At 28.9% G+C, this 20,568-nt stretch overlaps 1 protein-coding gene across 1 annotated transcript in view; it reads right to left on the reverse strand.

Moving 5' to 3' along the window:
* Nucleotides 1-20,568, reverse strand: part of LOC111618049 (endoplasmic reticulum metallopeptidase 1-like) — a 43,382-nt gene that overhangs the window by 15,383 nt on the left and 7,431 nt on the right. Inside the window, exons 2-7 of the mRNA XM_023359474.1 lie at nt 12,215-12,342; nt 8,377-8,482; nt 7,918-8,064; nt 4,444-4,536; nt 3,397-3,609; nt 899-1,128 (exon numbers count right to left, since the gene is read on the reverse strand). Coding sequence (XP_023215242.1) covers nt 899-1,128; nt 3,397-3,609; nt 4,444-4,536; nt 7,918-8,064; nt 8,377-8,482; nt 12,215-12,342 — 917 coding nt within the window. The remainder of the gene's footprint in view (nt 1-898; nt 1,129-3,396; nt 3,610-4,443; nt 4,537-7,917; nt 8,065-8,376; nt 8,483-12,214; nt 12,343-20,568) is intronic.

A 20,568-nucleotide genomic window follows, 5' to 3' on the forward strand; every position in this document is an offset into this window, starting at 1 on the left:
TGCATCGTGGAATTTTTAAAATGCCAGAATACATTGTTTTCTTTATAAGCAGCCAGAATGAAAACTTTCTTGTCAAGGCTGTTTCTGCAAAGCCACAATACATTCTGGTCATTTTTCTGCTCATTGGACATTTTTGATATATGATTCTAACACAAACATATTTAAAGAGTAATAAAATAGTCTATTTAAGTCTAATTATATTGTTTGTATTGCATTATTTACAATTTCACTAAAATGACAGTACCGTGTTTCCCCGAAAATAAGACAGTGTCTTATATTAATTTTTGCTCTGAAAAATGTGCTAGGTCTTATTTTCAGGGAGTGTCTTATTTTTTCCAGGAAGAAGAATTCACATTTATTATTGAACAAAATAATTCCCAAGTCGAACTTAGAAGAGAGTGACGTATATCCGGTGTGTCGAACTGTCGCCTTTTCATAGCGTCAACATCGGACTCGATGACCAATAGTGCTTACTGAACCGTAGCACTATGCAAATGTAATGTGGCGTGATTCCCGGCCGACCAATTAGCCATCACCAGCCGTAACGTTATGCAAATCTGTGATTCCCAAGCCATAGTCTTGTGATAATCATGCCGTGTATCGTAATTGTCTGCTGACCAATCAGTGGCTGTACTTTCAAAAAGGCAACAGCCACTTTCAACCATCTGTCGATGACCATTACGACTAAAAAAACTTTGCTAGGTCTTACTTTCAGGGGGAGGTCTTATATTTCGCAATTCAGCAAAATCTGTGCTAGGTCTTATTTTCTGCGGATGTCTTATTTTCAGGGAAACACGGTAGTTTCTATAATTCGAAATGTCATTTACTTAAAAGTTTTTCTCTATTCCTTTGGTATGAATTATCAAGAGTCTACTGTAATTATTTTTATAATATTTACCTTCCTTCTTCTGATTACAAAATACCAATGCAATGCAATCATAGATGCTATAGAAGGACAAACATATAATCCAAATATCCAATACGGTTTACTGTACCAAGACATTGCACCACCAATGCACCCAAGAAAGAAAGCTATGTTGAAGCACACAAAACAAGAAACAAATAATGCTCCAATAGATATTGCCAAAGCAGTTAGAAGCCTTTTCAATTCATGAATTGGACTACTTTCTAAAGAAAATAAAATTTATAAAATATATTAAAATTTAAAATCTTTCATGTTTGAAAAATATTTTCTGTAATACATACAGTAATATCAAATTGTAAGTGTTTTATATGTTATACATCAAATTTAGATTAAAATTTAAATTTGATGTATAAAGTATAAAGTAACATTCAAATTTGAAATATTAACACATTAATCTAGCTAAGGATCAAAAGTTTTCAATTTAATGTGTATTTAAAACATATCACTTTTCAAAGTTTCATTAAAAATATATCATTTATGTACAAATAAAAAAAAAGCAGGGAAGGGCTATTGCTCAACTTTCCCAGCAATTGAACAGGAAGTTAAGGACCAAAAGGACTGACAATAATTTTCAATTATATTACAATATAAAATTTATTTAACAACAAAAACTTAAGAGGAGTAATTTTGTTTAATTATGAGAAATTTCTCTATTTAAAAAATATTTAAGTTTAAAAAACACTAAAAAACATGAGTACAATNATTATAAAAGGCAAAAGACTGAATTTTTAGGGTAGAGATGAGTTTCTGAAAAACTGTAAATGCCAATAATGACTAAAAATTTCATTCAGTCTGACTCCACTCAACATATGACATGTGACCCCTTCTATCTTCCCAGCCTTTTGACCATTAACCACAAAATTTAATAGCATCAATTCTCCAAATATAGAAATAACCCTGCCAAATTTCAAAATTTTTAGTTCATCCAGTTCTGATATAATGCAAAATACATGTTGACACACACACACAAAACCCTCACAAAATTCTGGTTTTTTTTTTTTTTACATTTTTGGACTCCTTAAGTGTCTAAGTGTCAAAATGTTAAGACATGCATAAAAACTGGGATCAAGATTTGATCTGTCATCATATTTTCCCTGTGTTATTTTCTATATCAGCTGGGAAAGTAAAATGCAAGCAGCTTACTAATTAAGGCAACCAAATGAGAAACTATCAGAAAAAAGTTTTTGCTTATATTTATTCCTTTATCTGAAAATTGAAAATTAACATCATTGAAAATTAAAATAATGTCAGTTAATGCAAGTGTATGACAAAGTTTTCAGCTGATAGTTTCAGTAAATGAATGGAGTTTAAATTTGACTCTTCTGTCAGATGATGAACACAAAAATATTTAAAACATAATATTAAACAATAAATTAGTAAGATATATAATTCTAATAACTGTGAACTTATCAACAATAGATATTTACTGTATTGTAGAGGAAGTAACAGTCATGGTAGTCCAACAGTTCCTCTATATCTGATGTAAGGGGCATGAATCATGTTTATTAATAATGTTATCATATCTAGAAAAAAAATATATATAATTGCTCCATCAATCTAAGTGGATAATGTCCTTTTATACTGCAAATCATTAAGGGCTTTCCATAACACTGACATCAGATTTTATAGCTCATTATAACAGTGCCAGTGAAATTTCTGTCTTTACTTTACTTTCAAAGACCTGAAAAATAGAACCCATGTAATAACAGCTATTATCATGTTCATATTACTTTGTCTAAGGCCTTAATATTTTCTTTATCTGTTCTTAACATTTACAACACAGCAAGAAATCTGTTAATGCATAATTTTATATTTGATCCTTTAATAAAATAATGCAATTATAGAGCTTAGTGTTTACTGGTGATTGATAGAAATTTGAACATGTCATCTTTGTTAAATGATTATTCTTCTTAACAGTTGAATAAAGATGTGAGAAGGTTAAGTCTTTAATTACATTAGGAAGAGCATATAACAATGTTACATTCCTTTCCTTCTAAAGTAAAGGCTATAAGTGGGTAATAGTCCTTTTTTGAAGAGAATGAAAGGGAGCTAGTTTATAGATGTCGTAAGCGTTCCTGTTCAAATATCTATTATTTTATGTTTAAATTTATTTATTACATTGTAAAATAAATTTTTCACACATGTTTATGTATTAATCATCTGACAGAAAAATTCTTGAATGTGCTTACATTCATAGGCATTACTCTAATTTTAAATGTTATTAATTAGATATGTTCAATAGTTATAGTCAAAATTTTAAATTATAATGTTCTTTATTCAGATCAAGCTGAAGATGGCTTTTCCATTCAGTTATCTAAAAAATTCAAAAGATGAAATTAATGCCTTGAACATTGAACTGAAATCAATGTTATCATTATAATAAAAAATTGAAAACTTTTTCCTTCAGAAAGATAATATTCTGGTTGTAATATTCAATTTTGTGTACACACAAAGCATTAAATGATACTTACTTGGTCCTGATGCAAATCGTATTCTCATGAAAATTTGAATCAAGGGTAACACAACAATAATCCTATTTAATATAGCACCAATACTAGCAGGATAATTTACAAAAAATAGCCCTAAAAAGTCAAAATATACAAGTTTTCCACTCTTAAATTTTTCTGGATGACCTAAATATGGTGAGTTAAGGGCATTTTCAATTAAGCCAAGCAGATTTTCACCTAAAAAAATAAATACATTTAAAATTACATAACCTTCAATAATTTTAAATTAATCTATACATCAGTACAATAAAACATTAAAATCATCAACATATAACAACAAATACTTTGTTAGTTAACCCATTTACAGCCAATTTATTTTTAATATATGTAAATTTCTTTGGAATGCTGTTTTATAATGTTACATAAACCGCATATTATTCAAAAATTTTAAGTTTTTTCTTTTGGGTGTTCCAGGGAAAATGATTCATATACGAGCTGTTGGATGATGCCCACATACAATGTATACATAATACATTAGAGAAGATAAAATTGCAGGATATCATTTATATAAATAACATAAATCAAACATTGTAGAGAGGTGGATTTTATTTTACAGTAGAGTCCTGTACAATGCGGGGGATTCGTTATGCATTATAGGAAATTGCACTATCAAAACCTGCATTATCACACGATTTATGAAAGTTTAAACTTTGGCCTATAAGTTGAAGAAAAAAAAAAAATGTATACCTCTGATCGACAAAATTTGAGAAGGTTGCTTGCTTTATTTGTGTGTTGTACGGGACTCTACTGTATTTAAAACTGTTGCGATTATTATATGGAATATTTAAAACAGTCTGAGTGTAGATACATAGCATAGTACATAATATTGAAGCATGTCAAATAAAATATTTCATTAGAAATTATATTATTGAATATCTGTTCAAAAAAAAAAAAAAAAAAGTAATAGATAGCAAATTTCCAACATATTTAGAACTTTATAAAAATTTCTACAATGAACTATACTTTAAAATTCACTTTTGATTATATTACATAATATTTGAAAAATATTACCTGTCCTTTGAATGCTTCCAGGATGTACAAAATCTGGAGTATCATATTTTGTATGATAAACATAACCATTTTTTACAAATGCAAAATCAAGACCTATAAATTCAAACAAAATATCATTAGAAAATTTTGACTTTAATAATTCAAACTTTTGAAAATAGTAAAACTTATAACTTCATTATTTAAAGCTTGAAACATACTATTTATTTTCAAAACTAATTCTACTTAAATCTTTATTATGTTATAAACATTAAATAATTTTTTTTATCATCAGCAGAATAATAATTTATATTAAATATAAAATTGTATCATCATAAAATAATAATAATTTGTAATAAGTAATTAAATAATTTATTGATAATATAGATAAAATTCAATTTAAGAAATATTACTAATATTTCAATTCATAAATTCACTGAATTAATAATTCTGCAATGGTATATGATCTAAAAGATAAAAATATTTCAGTTATTCTAACTTCTCTGGTGAGAAAACATATGCAAAATTTTTCAAAATGATATGAATTGTAACAAAAACAATACTAATTTATTGGATAAAATTAATAGAATAAGCTAATTTATATAAGTTATGAAAGTAACGGAAATATTAAAATTGAAACTTTGGAAAAGGTCAGAATACCAAAAGTATGAACAATTTTTTATATAAACATAGATCAAAAATATTTGCCTTTTATTTTAAATCTCTTTTCTGAATGCATTAATACAATCTTTAATTTCTTACTATCTTTATGCAGAGATGACACTCTGAGAAAAGGATATTCAGTAACAATGAGTGTGATGAGCATTGCTCCTCCTCCTTCCACCCTCATTTCCAATATGACATCATTACTCCAATTTCAAGTTTCTTGGTACCAAATACTTTCAAATTTTTCTTTAAAACATTATTAAATGACTAGGCTCTGTACCATGAACAACAAACAAATATTAAATAAACACAACCCACAGAAAGAATTAACTACTGTTTTCAATTACCCATAAATCACATGCACAGAGAACATGCTGCATTAACACTCTGTAAGAAAGCCTCCCAAATGAGATTTCCACCTACTGATGATGCTAGAGGATGAACTTCTGTCTTTCCATGAGTCTTCAGGAAGTTTCTGCAGTTTGTTATTGCAGTATTTTCACTATTTTACTTACCAGAACACATTTACAGTAGAGTTCATAGTGTTTTTAAGTGATTAGTAAAGAGTACTAGTAATATTGATTAAAACTACATAAATATACAAATTGGTGCTACTATTTGTAATATACAGTGAGAACAGTTTAGGTTTTATAATGTATACATATGTTTTATGATAATTAAATTCACCAAGGAGCCAAAAATTCTCAAACTTAACTTGAAATATTTGAAATACATTCAATAATGGTTGAGTTGAAAGCCTAGAAGTGGTAAGCCTAGAAGTCTAGGCTTACCACTTCTAGGCTTGAAAAACCAGTTAAATTGAAAAATCACTTTGCACTAGTAGATTGTTAGTACATCAAGAAAACTATAATCACTGAAACATTTTGAATACATCTTATCAAATCCAACTCCCTGAAGCATGCAAATTTTCTATAATCTTTAGTTGTTTGCCAAGTTTAAATAGTTGGTGGATGAAATTAGAATTCTTCACAAACAGACTTTAGGCTTGCACCAAGCAACATCAACCTCTTTTAACCCAATTCCTTTGTGTCAGAAATTTGTACTCAATATTTCTTTAACTTTTCATCATAAAAATCTTCTGTGATGAAAAGATAATTATTATTTTACTATCAAAATGAATGTAAGTTTATTGTAATTTTCATAATTTAAAATATAACTAACTGTGAACATGTATACATTTAGACAAATATGATGAAAGAAATTGTAATTAAATGAAAATATATTATAATTATATTTTGAAATATTTCTAAGAATAAAATATGAACAATTCCTACTCTCTCTCTAATTATGAAAATGGGCCTTTACTTCTCCATTAAAAGAAATTTGTTCCCTGTGTAGGTCTAAGAAAATTAGTTCAAACCTCAATAGATAAGTTGAGAAATCAGAATTTATTTGCAACTTGAAACGGGAATTTTAATAGGTAAAAGTAAGGAATTTAGCTGAAATATTATGTATAAGAAAAATTAGAACAAGTTTATAAGAAACTAGTTTTAAAGAAGTCTAGTTTCTTATTATCTTGTGCTAGCCTTTCTTTTAAATATGGTGTTGGGAATAATAAATTATGGAATAGAGTTAAAATAATTATATGTGAGAAACTGAAAAATAAAATAACAAATAAAAAGAATAATTGATAGGCTGCTTTTAATTAAACTATCATTGAATGAAAAATTAATACATACAATTAATTAGTATTTATGTTCACAGGATAATCCAGATAAGAATAGCAAAGTAGTGTTTTAGGAACAGTTTTGATAAACTAAATTAGAAGCATGAAACAAAATATAATAAACTGATATCAGTAAGAATCCAGCAAGTCAAAACAATTTAACCAAAATTAACATTTTCTACCATTTTCAACAGTCATTTGTAGATTATGTGTGTGTAATTAGAACATAAAAATAAACAAATAATTTAAAGTTAATGGAATACAGGTATAATTGGTTAATTTCATTCACAAGTTACATAACAGAAAAATAAAAGATATAAAAACTAAAAATGGTGTAAATTTCTTTGAGATATCAAATAGAGCTAATGAAATGGAGTCTGCATCCTTATAGTTGATGGCAGCAGCCTTTCTTGTGGCTTTATATATTGATATTTTTGGCCTGTCCAAATGTTTGAGATCAGTCCTGTTGGTGGTGTGATGTAAAAGTTGGGCCAGATTGAAGAAGACCTGGACATCATTGTCTGAAGCATAGGCTGCGAGAGTAGTAGTGGTAAGCTGATTGTCGATGGTGTTTTTATGTAACAAAGTTGATCCTTAAATCTTTGCATAAAAAATGTAAAGATTTAAGGATTGGCTCATTACTTCTATGCATTGTAAGTGTTGGTTCATTCTGTTATCATGGATGGGGATAAACACCTGATAGATACTTCTTTTCTCTTGAATCTTTGGCATTTTTGAGTAATAAGTAAACTCTTGGACCCTTTATGTAAATTGATGTTATTAGCTCTCACTATCTCTTTATAAACACCAGAGAGGCTCTTGTTGTAACTGACGGTCTTGTATAATAGCCTGACAAAAGGTCTGATTCAGCACTACCAAACCAATGTTACTCACAGCAAGAATGATGGTAAGTTATACATGATTAATATGATTAAAAAGCATGCATTAACAAGTCAGAAGTAATAATTTTGGTACAAAATGTATAGCAATGTCTGCAATGTCCAGATCGCACACATCAAATTTTTCAAAAATACAAAGATTTCAAAGTAACCTGGAATTTTTGGTAATCCAGCACCATTCTGGTGTCCTATAGATGCTGGAGTAAAGAAAGACTTCTACTAAAAAACAAATTATTATTAAATTACCTGGAATTTTTCCATAATCTCTAAATATTCTAAAATCAGTATCAGCAGCAATCATTCCACTTTGAAAAACTTCATGAGCTATTAAATCTCCATGCGGATATTTTGCTCCAGAAGCATAGGCCTGAAGCAACCAAGGATTCTTATTATCTAAAATTACAGAAATAATAATAATTTTTAATATTCAATAAATATAAAATCTATTTCACAATTTTTAGAATTTAAAAAATTTTTGAAATGTTAATTTGAATACATTGATATAAATTAACCATGTAACTAATTATAAAAAAAATAAATAAAATTATTTAGTGATTATCTGAAATTATATTAATGACATGCTAAAATTATTTTGAAAAAACAGAATAAAGCATTGACAAACAACAACAAATAGCAAGTTATACATTTGTTATTTCCTATAAAATATAATAAAATTTCAAATTTTTCAGAACATTAGCAACTAACCACTTTGAAATAACAATTCTCTTCCACCAGCTCCACTTGCTTCAATGTTTATAAATGCTGTTATATCTTTTGCCCAAGGATGTTGTGTAATAAATCCATGTGAACCCTAAACGAAAACAAATTTTCAGTATAAATTTCAAAATATTTCATTATTGAAAAATAACATATAATTTGCTTATGTTTAAGTTTTCATACTGTAAAACAATATAAGAACTATATAAATTAACTCACCGTAATCTAGTAACAAAAAAAAAAATTAATTAATTATAGTAGTATATCCAGTTTTCTTTGCAGTAATTAACATATAAAATAAAACTAATTTAAAATAGAGATACAGCAGGCACGGTTTATTTGCTAGTTTCATGAACACAAACTAAGAATTGAGTCAAAATGCTAGCAAGTTAATATTATTATTGACATATTATTAAATATAAAATAAAAAAGAATTTTAAAACATTGTGCCTGCTCATGCTAGCAACCTTGTACATTGTCATTTTGACCCCACTGTATCTCAAAATGAACCCTGATTTTTATTAAGTTTTAATTTCTTCATCTCATACGATGTGAAATAACAAAGTTTAATCAAAATCAACTGATCAAACTCAATTCTACAAGCAACATAGAAGAGACTTTGTTAATGTTCCATCTCAACTAGACTATTGTTCTATAATTAATTCAACAAAGATTGAATTACATTAAGACGCACTCTATTTAATAAAACATTGTTCGTGTTAATTATTATATGGATTTTAATAAATATTTAATAAACTTGAAAACAAATCTGAATCATTTAATGACAGAAGTGTAGAGGTTTGCTGTTTGAATATGCACAGTCATACCTAAGTGGCAGCTTATGTGAAATTCATGGTGATTGTGATGCACAGTACCTTGGTGTAAGGTCAGTGTGTACAGACCCAGATGAAAATCACCATTTATTAACTATTCTAATTATTTAAACATACAGATTTACTGGTTGGCTGATATTCCAAATATTGAGAGAGATAGCTTACAACACATAATATATCCACAGAGAAGCTAATATCACTCAAATTCAAATCTTGAATGAGTGTTTTCTTTCCCTTTCTGTTTTCTCAGGAAGTTGGTCAGTTCATAAAAATTTAACAATATATGTGGATAATGTTGCCTGGATGCAGATAGATGATACCAAGAAGTCCCCTTTCCTATTGCATAAATTGGTCTTTATTTCTTTTGTAGTGGTTTCAAAACCTGTTTCTCATTGCTTTCACTTTCTCCTCCCTCTGTTGGTTTGTGTGTTCCCTCTCTTCTCTTTAACTTTGAGGAACCATTGTGTGTTTTATCCTGAATTATCACTCAGTAGTTCCTGGTTGTCTCACTATTATATAATGATGTGTCATGTTGATAAATTATTTTGAAAGAAAAGTTTTCTGTGTAAGTATGCACAGGAAATATCTTCAGCTCTGTTATAAAAGTTTATTGGGCTGCAATTTGAAAAAATTGTAGACCTATAAACTCCCATTGTCATCTGTCTGTCTGTTTTTCCTTAATCTTCAGAATGGAGTTAGATAGATGAAAAACAAGTAAAATGGCAAAACCGTATTTGGGACAAGACTATGTCTCAGAGACTCACTACTAAGCGGAATCACTTTGACACTCAAGGTGGGTCTCATTCTCATTCTCCAATCTTCTTTGGTATCACTGCTTTTGGGCACGATCATTCAAACTTCACCGGCCATGACCATGAGGTCGTCCATGATGCATTTTTGACAAAATTAACCTATCCAATTTCGAAATTTCTCTCTGTTGCGTGTCGGCCCAGGTTGAATTTTTGTTGATGCGTAACAAAAATTTCCTGTTTTCGAAAAAAAAAATCATGGCTATTGTATTGTCCGAAATAATTTTTTTATTTTGCACAAACAATATACAGTTTAACCCGATTATAACGTCATCGGATGTAACAACAACCCTAATATAACGTCAAATTTTTATCGGTCCCATGATTTTACTATACTAGATAATGTTAAAAAAAAACCCCACTTGTAACGACATAAAACCATTTTAACATCATATTTGAAGCACTTCCAAATTTACAAAATCAGATTACAAATTTTATTTAACATAGAAGAAACTACGTGTTCGGTCCTAAGGTCAGAGTTCACTTCTTAGAATGACTGAGGTACTCTCCTCTACCTGACTTCGGTGGGGTGAGGTGCCAGTTTTGCCTGTTTGTAGAAGAGGATCGCCAGTTTGTATTTTATTTTGACTCAGTTCTTGGTCCCTGACAATTTGTCAAGTCTGGATTATTTTTATGCGCAAATGATTTGGGCACCTAATACTCTATGCCAAATATCAACTCTCGACATGTACTCCTTCATACCTCTAAGCTGGTAGCATAAACTGGCAGTATGATTTTATAAACAAGACCATATGTGGAAACCTTAGAAACAGGAGGCCCTGATTAACTGTATATAAACTTCCAGAAGTCACATTATTTCAATTCAAAATGTTTTCTCTGTAAACAGGAAAATTTTTGAATTGAAAATAACATGTATTTTCAGGTTTAGAGAGTTTATGTTATTTTCTCTTAAAATTTTTCTCTTACATCTTAGATCTAAGATGTAAGAGAAAAATTTTAAGAGAAAATAACATCTTACATCTTAGATCTAAGATGTAAGAAAATGAGCACAATCCAGGACATACTTTCAATGAGAAAGTATTTCCTGGATTGTGCAAAACGTCATTATGCAAAATGTCGCTCATTAAGCAAGTAATTTTTTACAAATTTGTTTTGCTCATTATGTGAGATGCTTGTTAAGTGAGGTTCCATTGTAACTTATATCTATAAACTTTTTCATTCAATTAAGTCTTATTACTTAAAAATGTGAGTTTAACATTAATAATTATCTATATTTAAATACAATTATATCCAAAACACCTTATAGAAATAAGTAATTATTTTCATTGATAATAAGTGTGCAAATTTATAGTATGTTCTAATAAAAGTTATATCATGCATGACAAAGGCAGTGAAAGACAACTTAAACTTAGTATTGTGGTTGTATGCCATATTTTATATGTTTTTTTTTAATTTTTGTATAGTTTCCCTTCTTTCTTCCTTCCATTGTCTGTCCCTTCCAGAAAATTCTCTCACAACCCTTTCTTCTTGGATGGTGGTGACTAATCCCCTTGTACAAAGGAAAGGAAGGAAGCCTGAGGGCTTAACAGAAAGACAAGGGACATTCTTTGTTGGGACGTCAAAAGGATAGGACGTAAGAAGAATGCTCTAGTTCATTTTTGGCAGCGAATAAAGACAGAAGGAGGCCTAAGCAAGAATCAAGGCAAATTCGGTAAAGAGAAATCTTAGAGACTGCCAACCATCATTGAAGCAAATCTGGCGAAAACCAGAATTTATCCATCATCCCCAAGAAAGGAAATGATTTGGAATTTTCATCACCCCCAAGATCACCATCAACAATTGGGTACCGACTTTCACCTATCCTTACTTCTATTGTCCTTTTTCGTCTACTGATTCCTTCTTCTTTAGATTTAGTTAGTTCTAAGCATTTAGTTGTAGTTTGTTTTATATTTGTTGTAAAATATTTGGTAATTATTGGTATTGCAAGAGTAGTGTTAATTACTGCTCATTCTCTCAACTTTTGTATGGCGTATATTGTAAATTTGTATACTGGGACTGAGAAGAGCTGGTATTCCAAAGAACTGATATACTTTATGCAAAATAAAGATGATATTATTGATTAACATATCTTTATAATTCTCATTTTGCATTTATTACTACAGTATAATGAATAAATATTATATTTATAGCAAAAAACTAAGAATTTGATAACATCTAAATTACCTGAAGTAAATTTTCTTCTGCACCATTAAAAAGAAAGATTAAAGGATGAGGTAATGGTTTCTGATGCTGAGTAAATATAACTAATAATTCAAGCATTATGGCACAACTAACACCGTCATCACTAGCACCTTAAAAAAATAAATAAATTATTAATAATAAATATATAACTAAAATGTTAGATTTTATTTGCTTAAGATAGAATTGTAATTCAATATTAATAATGCCCAAAATCTTAGTTTATTTTATTCAATTATATTTTATTAACAATACAATCAACTATCCAACCATTGACTAATTTTTTATATTTACATTACTATAATAATGGTTACATTTCACTAACTTACATTACAATAAACTTATTATATATTAAGAAATCATTTATATGGTTGATTAATTGGTTACGTTTATTTAATTATCACATTTTAATAAATTGAAACATGTTTGTTATATATTAAATTCTACATAAAACTTCATTATTTAAAATATGTATCTAAATTTTGAAAAATAATTTAACATAATATTTTAGATTACATACAATCAGCTGTATTAATTTTTGACAAAAACGAAAATAATGCACTTGTATAGCAAGTGAAAAATCATAATCTGTCATCTGGTGTTAGTATAATATTACGTTACAAACAAAAATGTAATTCAAAAAAACTTTGAATTTCATGTGCTTTTTATTAATTATTACTAAACATTACTTTTAATTCCTTCAATACCATCTAAACTGTAATAATTTTTTTATGATGAATATAATTTATAATTTATCAGTGGATTCATCTCAAAGTTTAAGATGAATCCACTGATAAATTATAAAACAAAAAGATTAAAAATTATAGCATTAATATAAAGTAAATGTTTGAAAAATAACTGTTTATATGATTTTTAAATATAATATAAATTAAAAATGAAATTAAAATTATATAAAGTTATTTTTTAAATCAAAATAAATATTTAAAAAAAAACTATGTAAAAATTCATAAAATATTAAATATTTTAATAATTTCAACTCATTTTATACAGTTATTAATTTAATTTAATTATTTAACACAAATATATGTTATTTTGTGTTAAATAATTTAATTAAATTTATAACTTACATTAATAATTTATATTATAAATACATGTTATTTACAAAAAAAATTAATTTCTAACATAAACATATAAAACTATTATTAATAAATTATCCTGCTTTTTAATATTACAAAAAAAAAAAAAAAATCAATACATGCTGAAATTCCAACGTAGAAAGAACTTTATATGAATCTTAACTGTTTTCCTTTCATATTTTAGAATCAACTTATTAAATAGGTCAAACATTAACATTACTGATCTAAAAGAATTTATTAATAATATATTCCATTATACTGAGTTCTAAATAGACAAACCAGTTATTCTCTCATGTAATGTTTTACACAAAATTTCTGTAGATATTTGCCATTTGAGTTAAAGATTTAAAATGAGATACAAAAATATGCCAAATTTATAACTGTGACAGAGAGTTTTGAACTTTTAAATCTTCAGATCAAATACATATTATAAATATATTTTTACTTATTTATTTCTTTCTATCAGTTAAAATGAAATTTATTATTACAGTAATACCCCGAACTTATGCGATAGGTGGGACCGAGCGATAACCGCATAAGTCGAATTCGCGTAAGTCGGGGTATAATTTCGCAATTTGTGTAAAATCCAAGTCGAATGTATGTAAGCTAATAAATGTTCTCGTTAATCTTATCTCGTCTTTTGATTCGTTCAAGGTTACAAGAAATCACCACATAGAGTCTCTCGAGTCTCCGTAGATATTACAAACACAGAAATAAATAACACAAAATAAATTGTAGCTATGCATCGATTCCGCGCGGCACGTCCAAACATGTAAGCTGAACAATAGTGTGGGGGGAGTGAGTAATCGAGAGTTGTATGGCGCTCAAACAAAAGACGAATCTACAAGATTTGAAAATCACGTAACTCCGGGTTCGCGTAAGTCGGGGTAGCGTAAGTCGAGGTATTACTGTATTTAATTATTACAAAACCTTTCCAAACAGATCATTGCATTTCTATTTAGAAAAATTTTCTCAAAAGTTAATAAATATTTTTATTTTTGCACACAACGTATGTTAGCGAGCATATAAGAATTAAATACGAAAACAATAACTGAGTGTTTCATATATAGTTGTGTGTTATTTTGCTAACATATGTCTGCATGTAATATACTACTAAAACCTGAAAAATTTATACATTTATTTTGAATAAAAATTATGAAAGATAAAATTAGCTCAAATTTAAGAAAATTTATAGCTTCCAAACTGCTATCATCATATTAAACATTTGTAAAAAAAATAAAAATCCATAATTTAGAAAAATGTTATAAATTTCTTATTTCTAGAATTCAATAAAGTAAATAATGTATCTTTAACAGTAAATAATAGTGTGTTTGAAAAAACACAATGTTTCAAACCCAATTAATGGGCCATCTTTGGGCATAAAATAACATATATTCCTCTTATGCCTGAAGATAGCACATTAATTTGATAAAAACATTTGTTTCCTCAAATTTTAACCACTGTTAAAAGTATATTATTTCCTTCATTAAGTTAACTGCAGTGACTAATTCTTCATGTGTATGTAAGATTGGACAAAACATAATCAAGCATCCTAGTTTTGAAACTATGAATGCAACATCAGTGTCCTCACTGCAGAAGCAGCTATTATATAAGAGAGTGAAGCTTTTATATAAGACACACAGCTAGTGAAGTTCACATACTAATGGTGGTTGAAATAATGCAAAGTAAAGAAGTTGCAGGATATAAGCATCCAACAATAGTAAGTAGTTAAACAGTTTTTCATTGCTGACAGAAAGAGAGTTATCAACATACATTGAAAAATGAGGCTGGATATATGCTGGACATTATATGGGACAGACATAAATGAAGGTCTGCTGTGTGACATTTTTGCACTGATGCCAAAACCTTGAAAATGCAACAAGACCTAGAAGGTCATGTTCAGGCATCATAGGTGAAAAGTATGCCACTGTGGATCAAGTCATGCAAGCTGAGCTGATTGACATATCACTACAGGCAATAGTGGAAGCAGTGCAATCAGTAAACGGATGGGGCATGCCATTGTGTCCCATCCCTTGTCTATAGAAAGCTGTTCTACATTTAAATGAGTCCCAAATAAACCACTATGCAGATGGGTGCATGACTGGAAACTTAAGGGTGCGACTATGCAGACGCGAGTAAGCAAATTTTCTGAGTGAGCGAGAATATCTGGCGAGAAGAGGCGAGACACGATAAATATCAAACCCTGTCAGATATGTGCGAGAACCAGAAATTCGCTCTCACCAGTGATATTTCTCACTTCTCACTTGTGCATAGTTTTCCTTTGCGAGAAATATATCGCTCGCTACTAAATTCGCATCTGCATAGTCGCACTCTAACTTATTATCACCAACAAAATGGTCTAATTTTGCAGAAAACTGTGACCAGAGATGAAACTCGGTGACATCACTACATACCCAAGTCAAAGTATATGTAAATATAGTGGAAACATGTACTTATGCAAAGCCTTATCATAGCTAAGTGTAGGGAAAGTGATGTTGACATTTTCCATTGACCATCAGGGTGCTCTGTTGAGTGGATTTCTCTAGCATGGAGAAACAGTTAATGCAGCTTCTTATTATCCAATACTTAGAAGGTTGCACACAGCCCACCAAGCTGCGTAACTGCTGGAGTCACACTTCATGATAATGCCTGACTACATAACATTGCTGTTACTCAAGCTATTATTGTCAACTTTCACAGAACCAGTTTCCAATCTTTTTCTGAGAATAGCCAAGTGAGTTGTAAATATAAGGGAATCAATGAGAAATTTGCAACTTCTTTTTCAAAATCAAGTCAAAAGATCAAACCTGGAGATAAATTTTGTGGTACCCAACATTAAATTCTCCTTTACATATTGGAGAGCAATATTCAATATTTTAATTTTATGTATTTCACTTTTGAAAAAATTTGTTCACAAAAGTACATAGAAGCAAAAATAGAAAATATGTCCCATGCAAACTTTTTAAGACTTAAAAATCTCTTCTGATGGCGATTTGATAAAATTTAAATTATCTTCTTTAAATAGGTTTCAATAAAAATTATTTGCAGCAAAGTCTATTAATTCTAGTTTATTTTTCAAAAGTGTAAGCTTTAAATTAGTTTGAATATCAACAACAAAGCATGTCAGTGAAAATGAGCTAAGCAGACTGGATAAATATGCTTTGAGGCCATATTTGTCTCATGGGCTATAGATTGGAGACCCCTGTGCTAGACTGTTTTACTACACCTGACCTATAGTCTGGACTTGTCACCATACAATTGCCACATTTTTGGACCAATAAAATAACACTTCAAAGGCCACATATTTACCTCTGATATTGAGGTTCGGCAGGAAGTTCTAAACCTTGTCCAGCAGGAACTGATTAGTGGAAAAGGTTTAGAAATTCTATTTAAAAAGCATTGATCAGCTGGTTCCCATGTGAAATATTTGTCTTATCCATAAAAGTTTTTACTGTTAGCTAATGTGTTTTTTTCAACTTATGGTCAGTTACTTTTTGACCAAACAATATACGATTCACCCACCCACAATACCCAACAATTTACCTTCTATTTGAAATAAAGTTTACAAAGTATATTTGAAATAATATTTCATACCAATTACCAAAAGAACAAGTAATTTTTTTAATTCTTTAGTTTTCGTAAGTATTTAAAATTATTAAAGTAATTCATTTTACATTGTTTTTCATAATACTGTATATTTTAGCACATAACAATAAGCCTTTTAACTATATGAAATAATTGCTCTTCAGGATAAATTTTTAAAAGATGAAAGATAAAAGATTTAACAAAAAACAAGTAAAAGGGCAAGGCCATTTTTGGGACAAGACTACATCTTGGCGACTCACTACTAAGCGGGATCACTTCGACACTCAAGGTGGGTCTCGTTCTCATTCTCCAATTTTCTTTGATATCATTGGTTTTGAGTGCGATCATTCAAACTTAGCCAGCCTTGACCACGATGCATTTTTGGTGAAATTAACTTATCTAATTTTAAAATTTCTCTCTGTCGCATGTCACCCCAAGTTAAATTTTTGTCAATGCCTAATAAAAATTTCCCGTTTTTGAAAAAATAACCGTGGCTATCGTATCATCCAAAATTTTCTTTTTATTTTGCAAAATAAAAACAAATTAAATATATTAATAAATGTAAAAACAAACAAAATTTATATTTCGGAAGTTAGTTTTAATATAAAATTATAACAACTAGCTCCATCTAGTTTCAAAAACGCACAACGCTTGCATTTCCATCTTACCAACAAGCAATGCATGAGCAAATCTCGCACTAGCGCCTGTTTGTAGAAAGTGTGTTGCCATTTTGTATTTTATTTTGACTGTTTCCAGTCCCCTGAGTACCTATAGGTCTGGTTTTTTTGTGTGCACATGATTTGGGCACCAAATACTCCTGACATGTACTCCTTCATAACTCTAAGATGTCCAGCCATTACATCACCGCGATTTTATAAACAAGACCTAAGTTTTGTCAATACTTTTGCCTCTTTCATTTAAGGTGTCCTTAATCATTTAAAAAATTGTAATCTTTAAAAAATGTTTTAATTTTTATTATATCATCACATATTTTGAACCAATTCAAATTTAAAAATTAAATAAATTATTTATGAAATACATATATTTAGATAAAATAAAATTTTAAATAGGAATTGAATTTTTTCAAAAAATTAAACAAATAAAATTAATTATAAAATTTAAAACACGTTTTTACAAAACTAAATTATTTATCATGTAATCCAAATTTCAGAATAAGAAAAAAGTAATATAGTAATTCCTAAATTTATGAATTTAAGAATTATTGGCAAATGACAAGATTTTATCTATTCAAGGAGAAATAAAATGCTGTTAATCTGAGTTTGTTGATGTTTGAGGAAGATGTCATTTGCCAATAATTCTTAAATTCAGGAATTATTGCTTTTTTTTTTTTTTTGGTTTTATGCAGAATATTATGCACAAATAAATGGCATAAAAGGAATACAGTTGTCCCTCGATAGTCCGACATTTTTTAATCCGACATGCTCAGTAGTCCAACGCACCTCCCGTCAAGGTACCCGTCCCCGTTAAGCCCTGGTCACACTATGCGATTTCCAGCCACGCAGGCGACTGCAACTGCAACGGCTGTTCCCGTTAACTAGTAATCCCTCCTCGAAAACCGGCTCGACTGCAATCGCAACTAGAAACAAAAAGTTTGTTCTACTCGCAACGATTGCAAACGCACATCCAATCAACAAACGCCTTTATGCCACGTCATACAGTGACAACATTGAAAATGGTTCATCATCATGGCGGATAGTCATAGGATTAATACTTTTACAGAATCGAGATTGATCGAGCTTATTCAGGCTCATGAATACCTGTGGGATTTTAATTATTCGTTTTATCGAAGATTTTATCTTTTCATGTATTTTTGCCAGCTCTATTAAAATAATCGCCTTTTTTCTTTTATTCATTCCAGAAAAGGAACTGCTTGCTATTTTAATAAAGTGGCTAAAATTCTGTAAATACTCTGAAGTAGAACGTAAAACATCGGCAAACTCACGAAAGTAGTCAAAAACAAGCTACTGTAATTTTATTGGTTTATTATAGGGTCACGTGTTTCTGAGTTACAACGTCAACGAACTGTGTGTGACCACGAGAAGCCGCGCGCGACTCGCGCTTGTTGCAGTTGCAGTTGCCTGCGCATCTAGAAATCGCATAGTGTGACCAGTGTACGTGTCTGCTTGCACAGAAGCAAGTCGCGATGTGAATCTCCCCATCCAATTCTTACTCAATGACACACATTTCGTGTGTTTTATGTGAGCAGTTCTGTTCGAACAGTTGGAGTAGAGAATATTGTAAGTTACTGCTAGCAAAACAATGCGAAATATGTAATTATTTTTGGTAATCCGACACCCCTTTGGTCCCATACCTGTCGGATTATCGAGGGACAACTGTATTTATATTAACACACAAAATTTTATAACTTTCAATTCTTTAAATACAGTAGTCTCAAAAACTCGGCCTAATGTGGACTGAAGGGTGGCCGAGTTTATGAAAATGCCGGGTTATCGGGAATGGGGTTAAAAAAAATAAGTATGAGTGTTTCCTCAGAAAATACTGTACTGTACTTGTATGTATTGTTTACTTGAGAATACAACAGAGAATAAACTGCCCAAATACCCNAAAAGTAATAGATAGCAAATTTCCAACATATTTAGAACTTTATAAAAATTTCTACAATGAACTATACTTTAAAATTCACTTTTGATTATATTACATAATATTTGAAAAATATTACCTGTCCTTTGAATGCTTCCAGGATGTACAAAATCTGGAGTATCATATTTTGTATGATAAACATAACCATTTTTTACAAATGCAAAATCAAGACCTATAAATTCAAACAAAATATCATTAGAAAATTTTGACTTTAATAATTCAAACTTTTGAAAATAGTAAAACTTATAACTTCATTATTTAAAATATGTATCTAAATTTTGAAAAATAATTTAACATAATATTTTAGATTACATACAATCAGCTGTATTAATTTTTGACAAAAACGAAAATAATGCACTTGTATAGCAAGTGAAAAATCATAATCTGTCATCTGGTGTTAGTATAATATTACGTTACAAACAAAAATGTAATTCAAAAAAACTTTGAATTTCATGTGCTTTTTATTAATTATTACTAAACATTACTTTTAATTCCTTCAATACCATCTAAACTGTAATAATTTTTTTATGATGAATATAATTTATAATTTATCAGTGGATTCATCTCAAAGTTTAAGATGAATCCACTGATAAATTATAAAACAAAAAGATTAAAAATTATAGCATTAATATAAAGTAAATGTTTGAAAAATAACTGTTTATATGATTTTTAAATATAATATAAATTAAAAATGAAATTAAAATTATATAAAGTTATTTTTTAAATCAAAATAAATATTTAAAAAAAAACTATGTAAAAATTCATAAAATATTAAATATTTTAATAATTTCAACTCATTTTATACAGTTATTAATTTAATTTAATTATTTAACACAAATATATGTTATTTTGTGTTAAATAATTTAATTAAATTTATAACTTACATTAATAATTTATATTATAAATACATGTTATTTACAAAAAAAATTAATTTCTAACATAAACATATAAAACTATTATTAATAAATTATCCTGCTTTTTAATATTACAAAAAAAAAAAAAAAATCAATACATGCAAGAGTAGTGTTAATTACT

Source organism: Centruroides sculpturatus, unplaced genomic scaffold (assembly GCF_000671375.1).
Source record: "Centruroides sculpturatus isolate CEXI.00-Female unplaced genomic scaffold, Cexi_2.0 scaffold47, whole genome shotgun sequence".
Lineage (NCBI taxonomy): Eukaryota > Metazoa > Arthropoda > Arachnida > Scorpiones > Buthidae > Centruroides > Centruroides sculpturatus.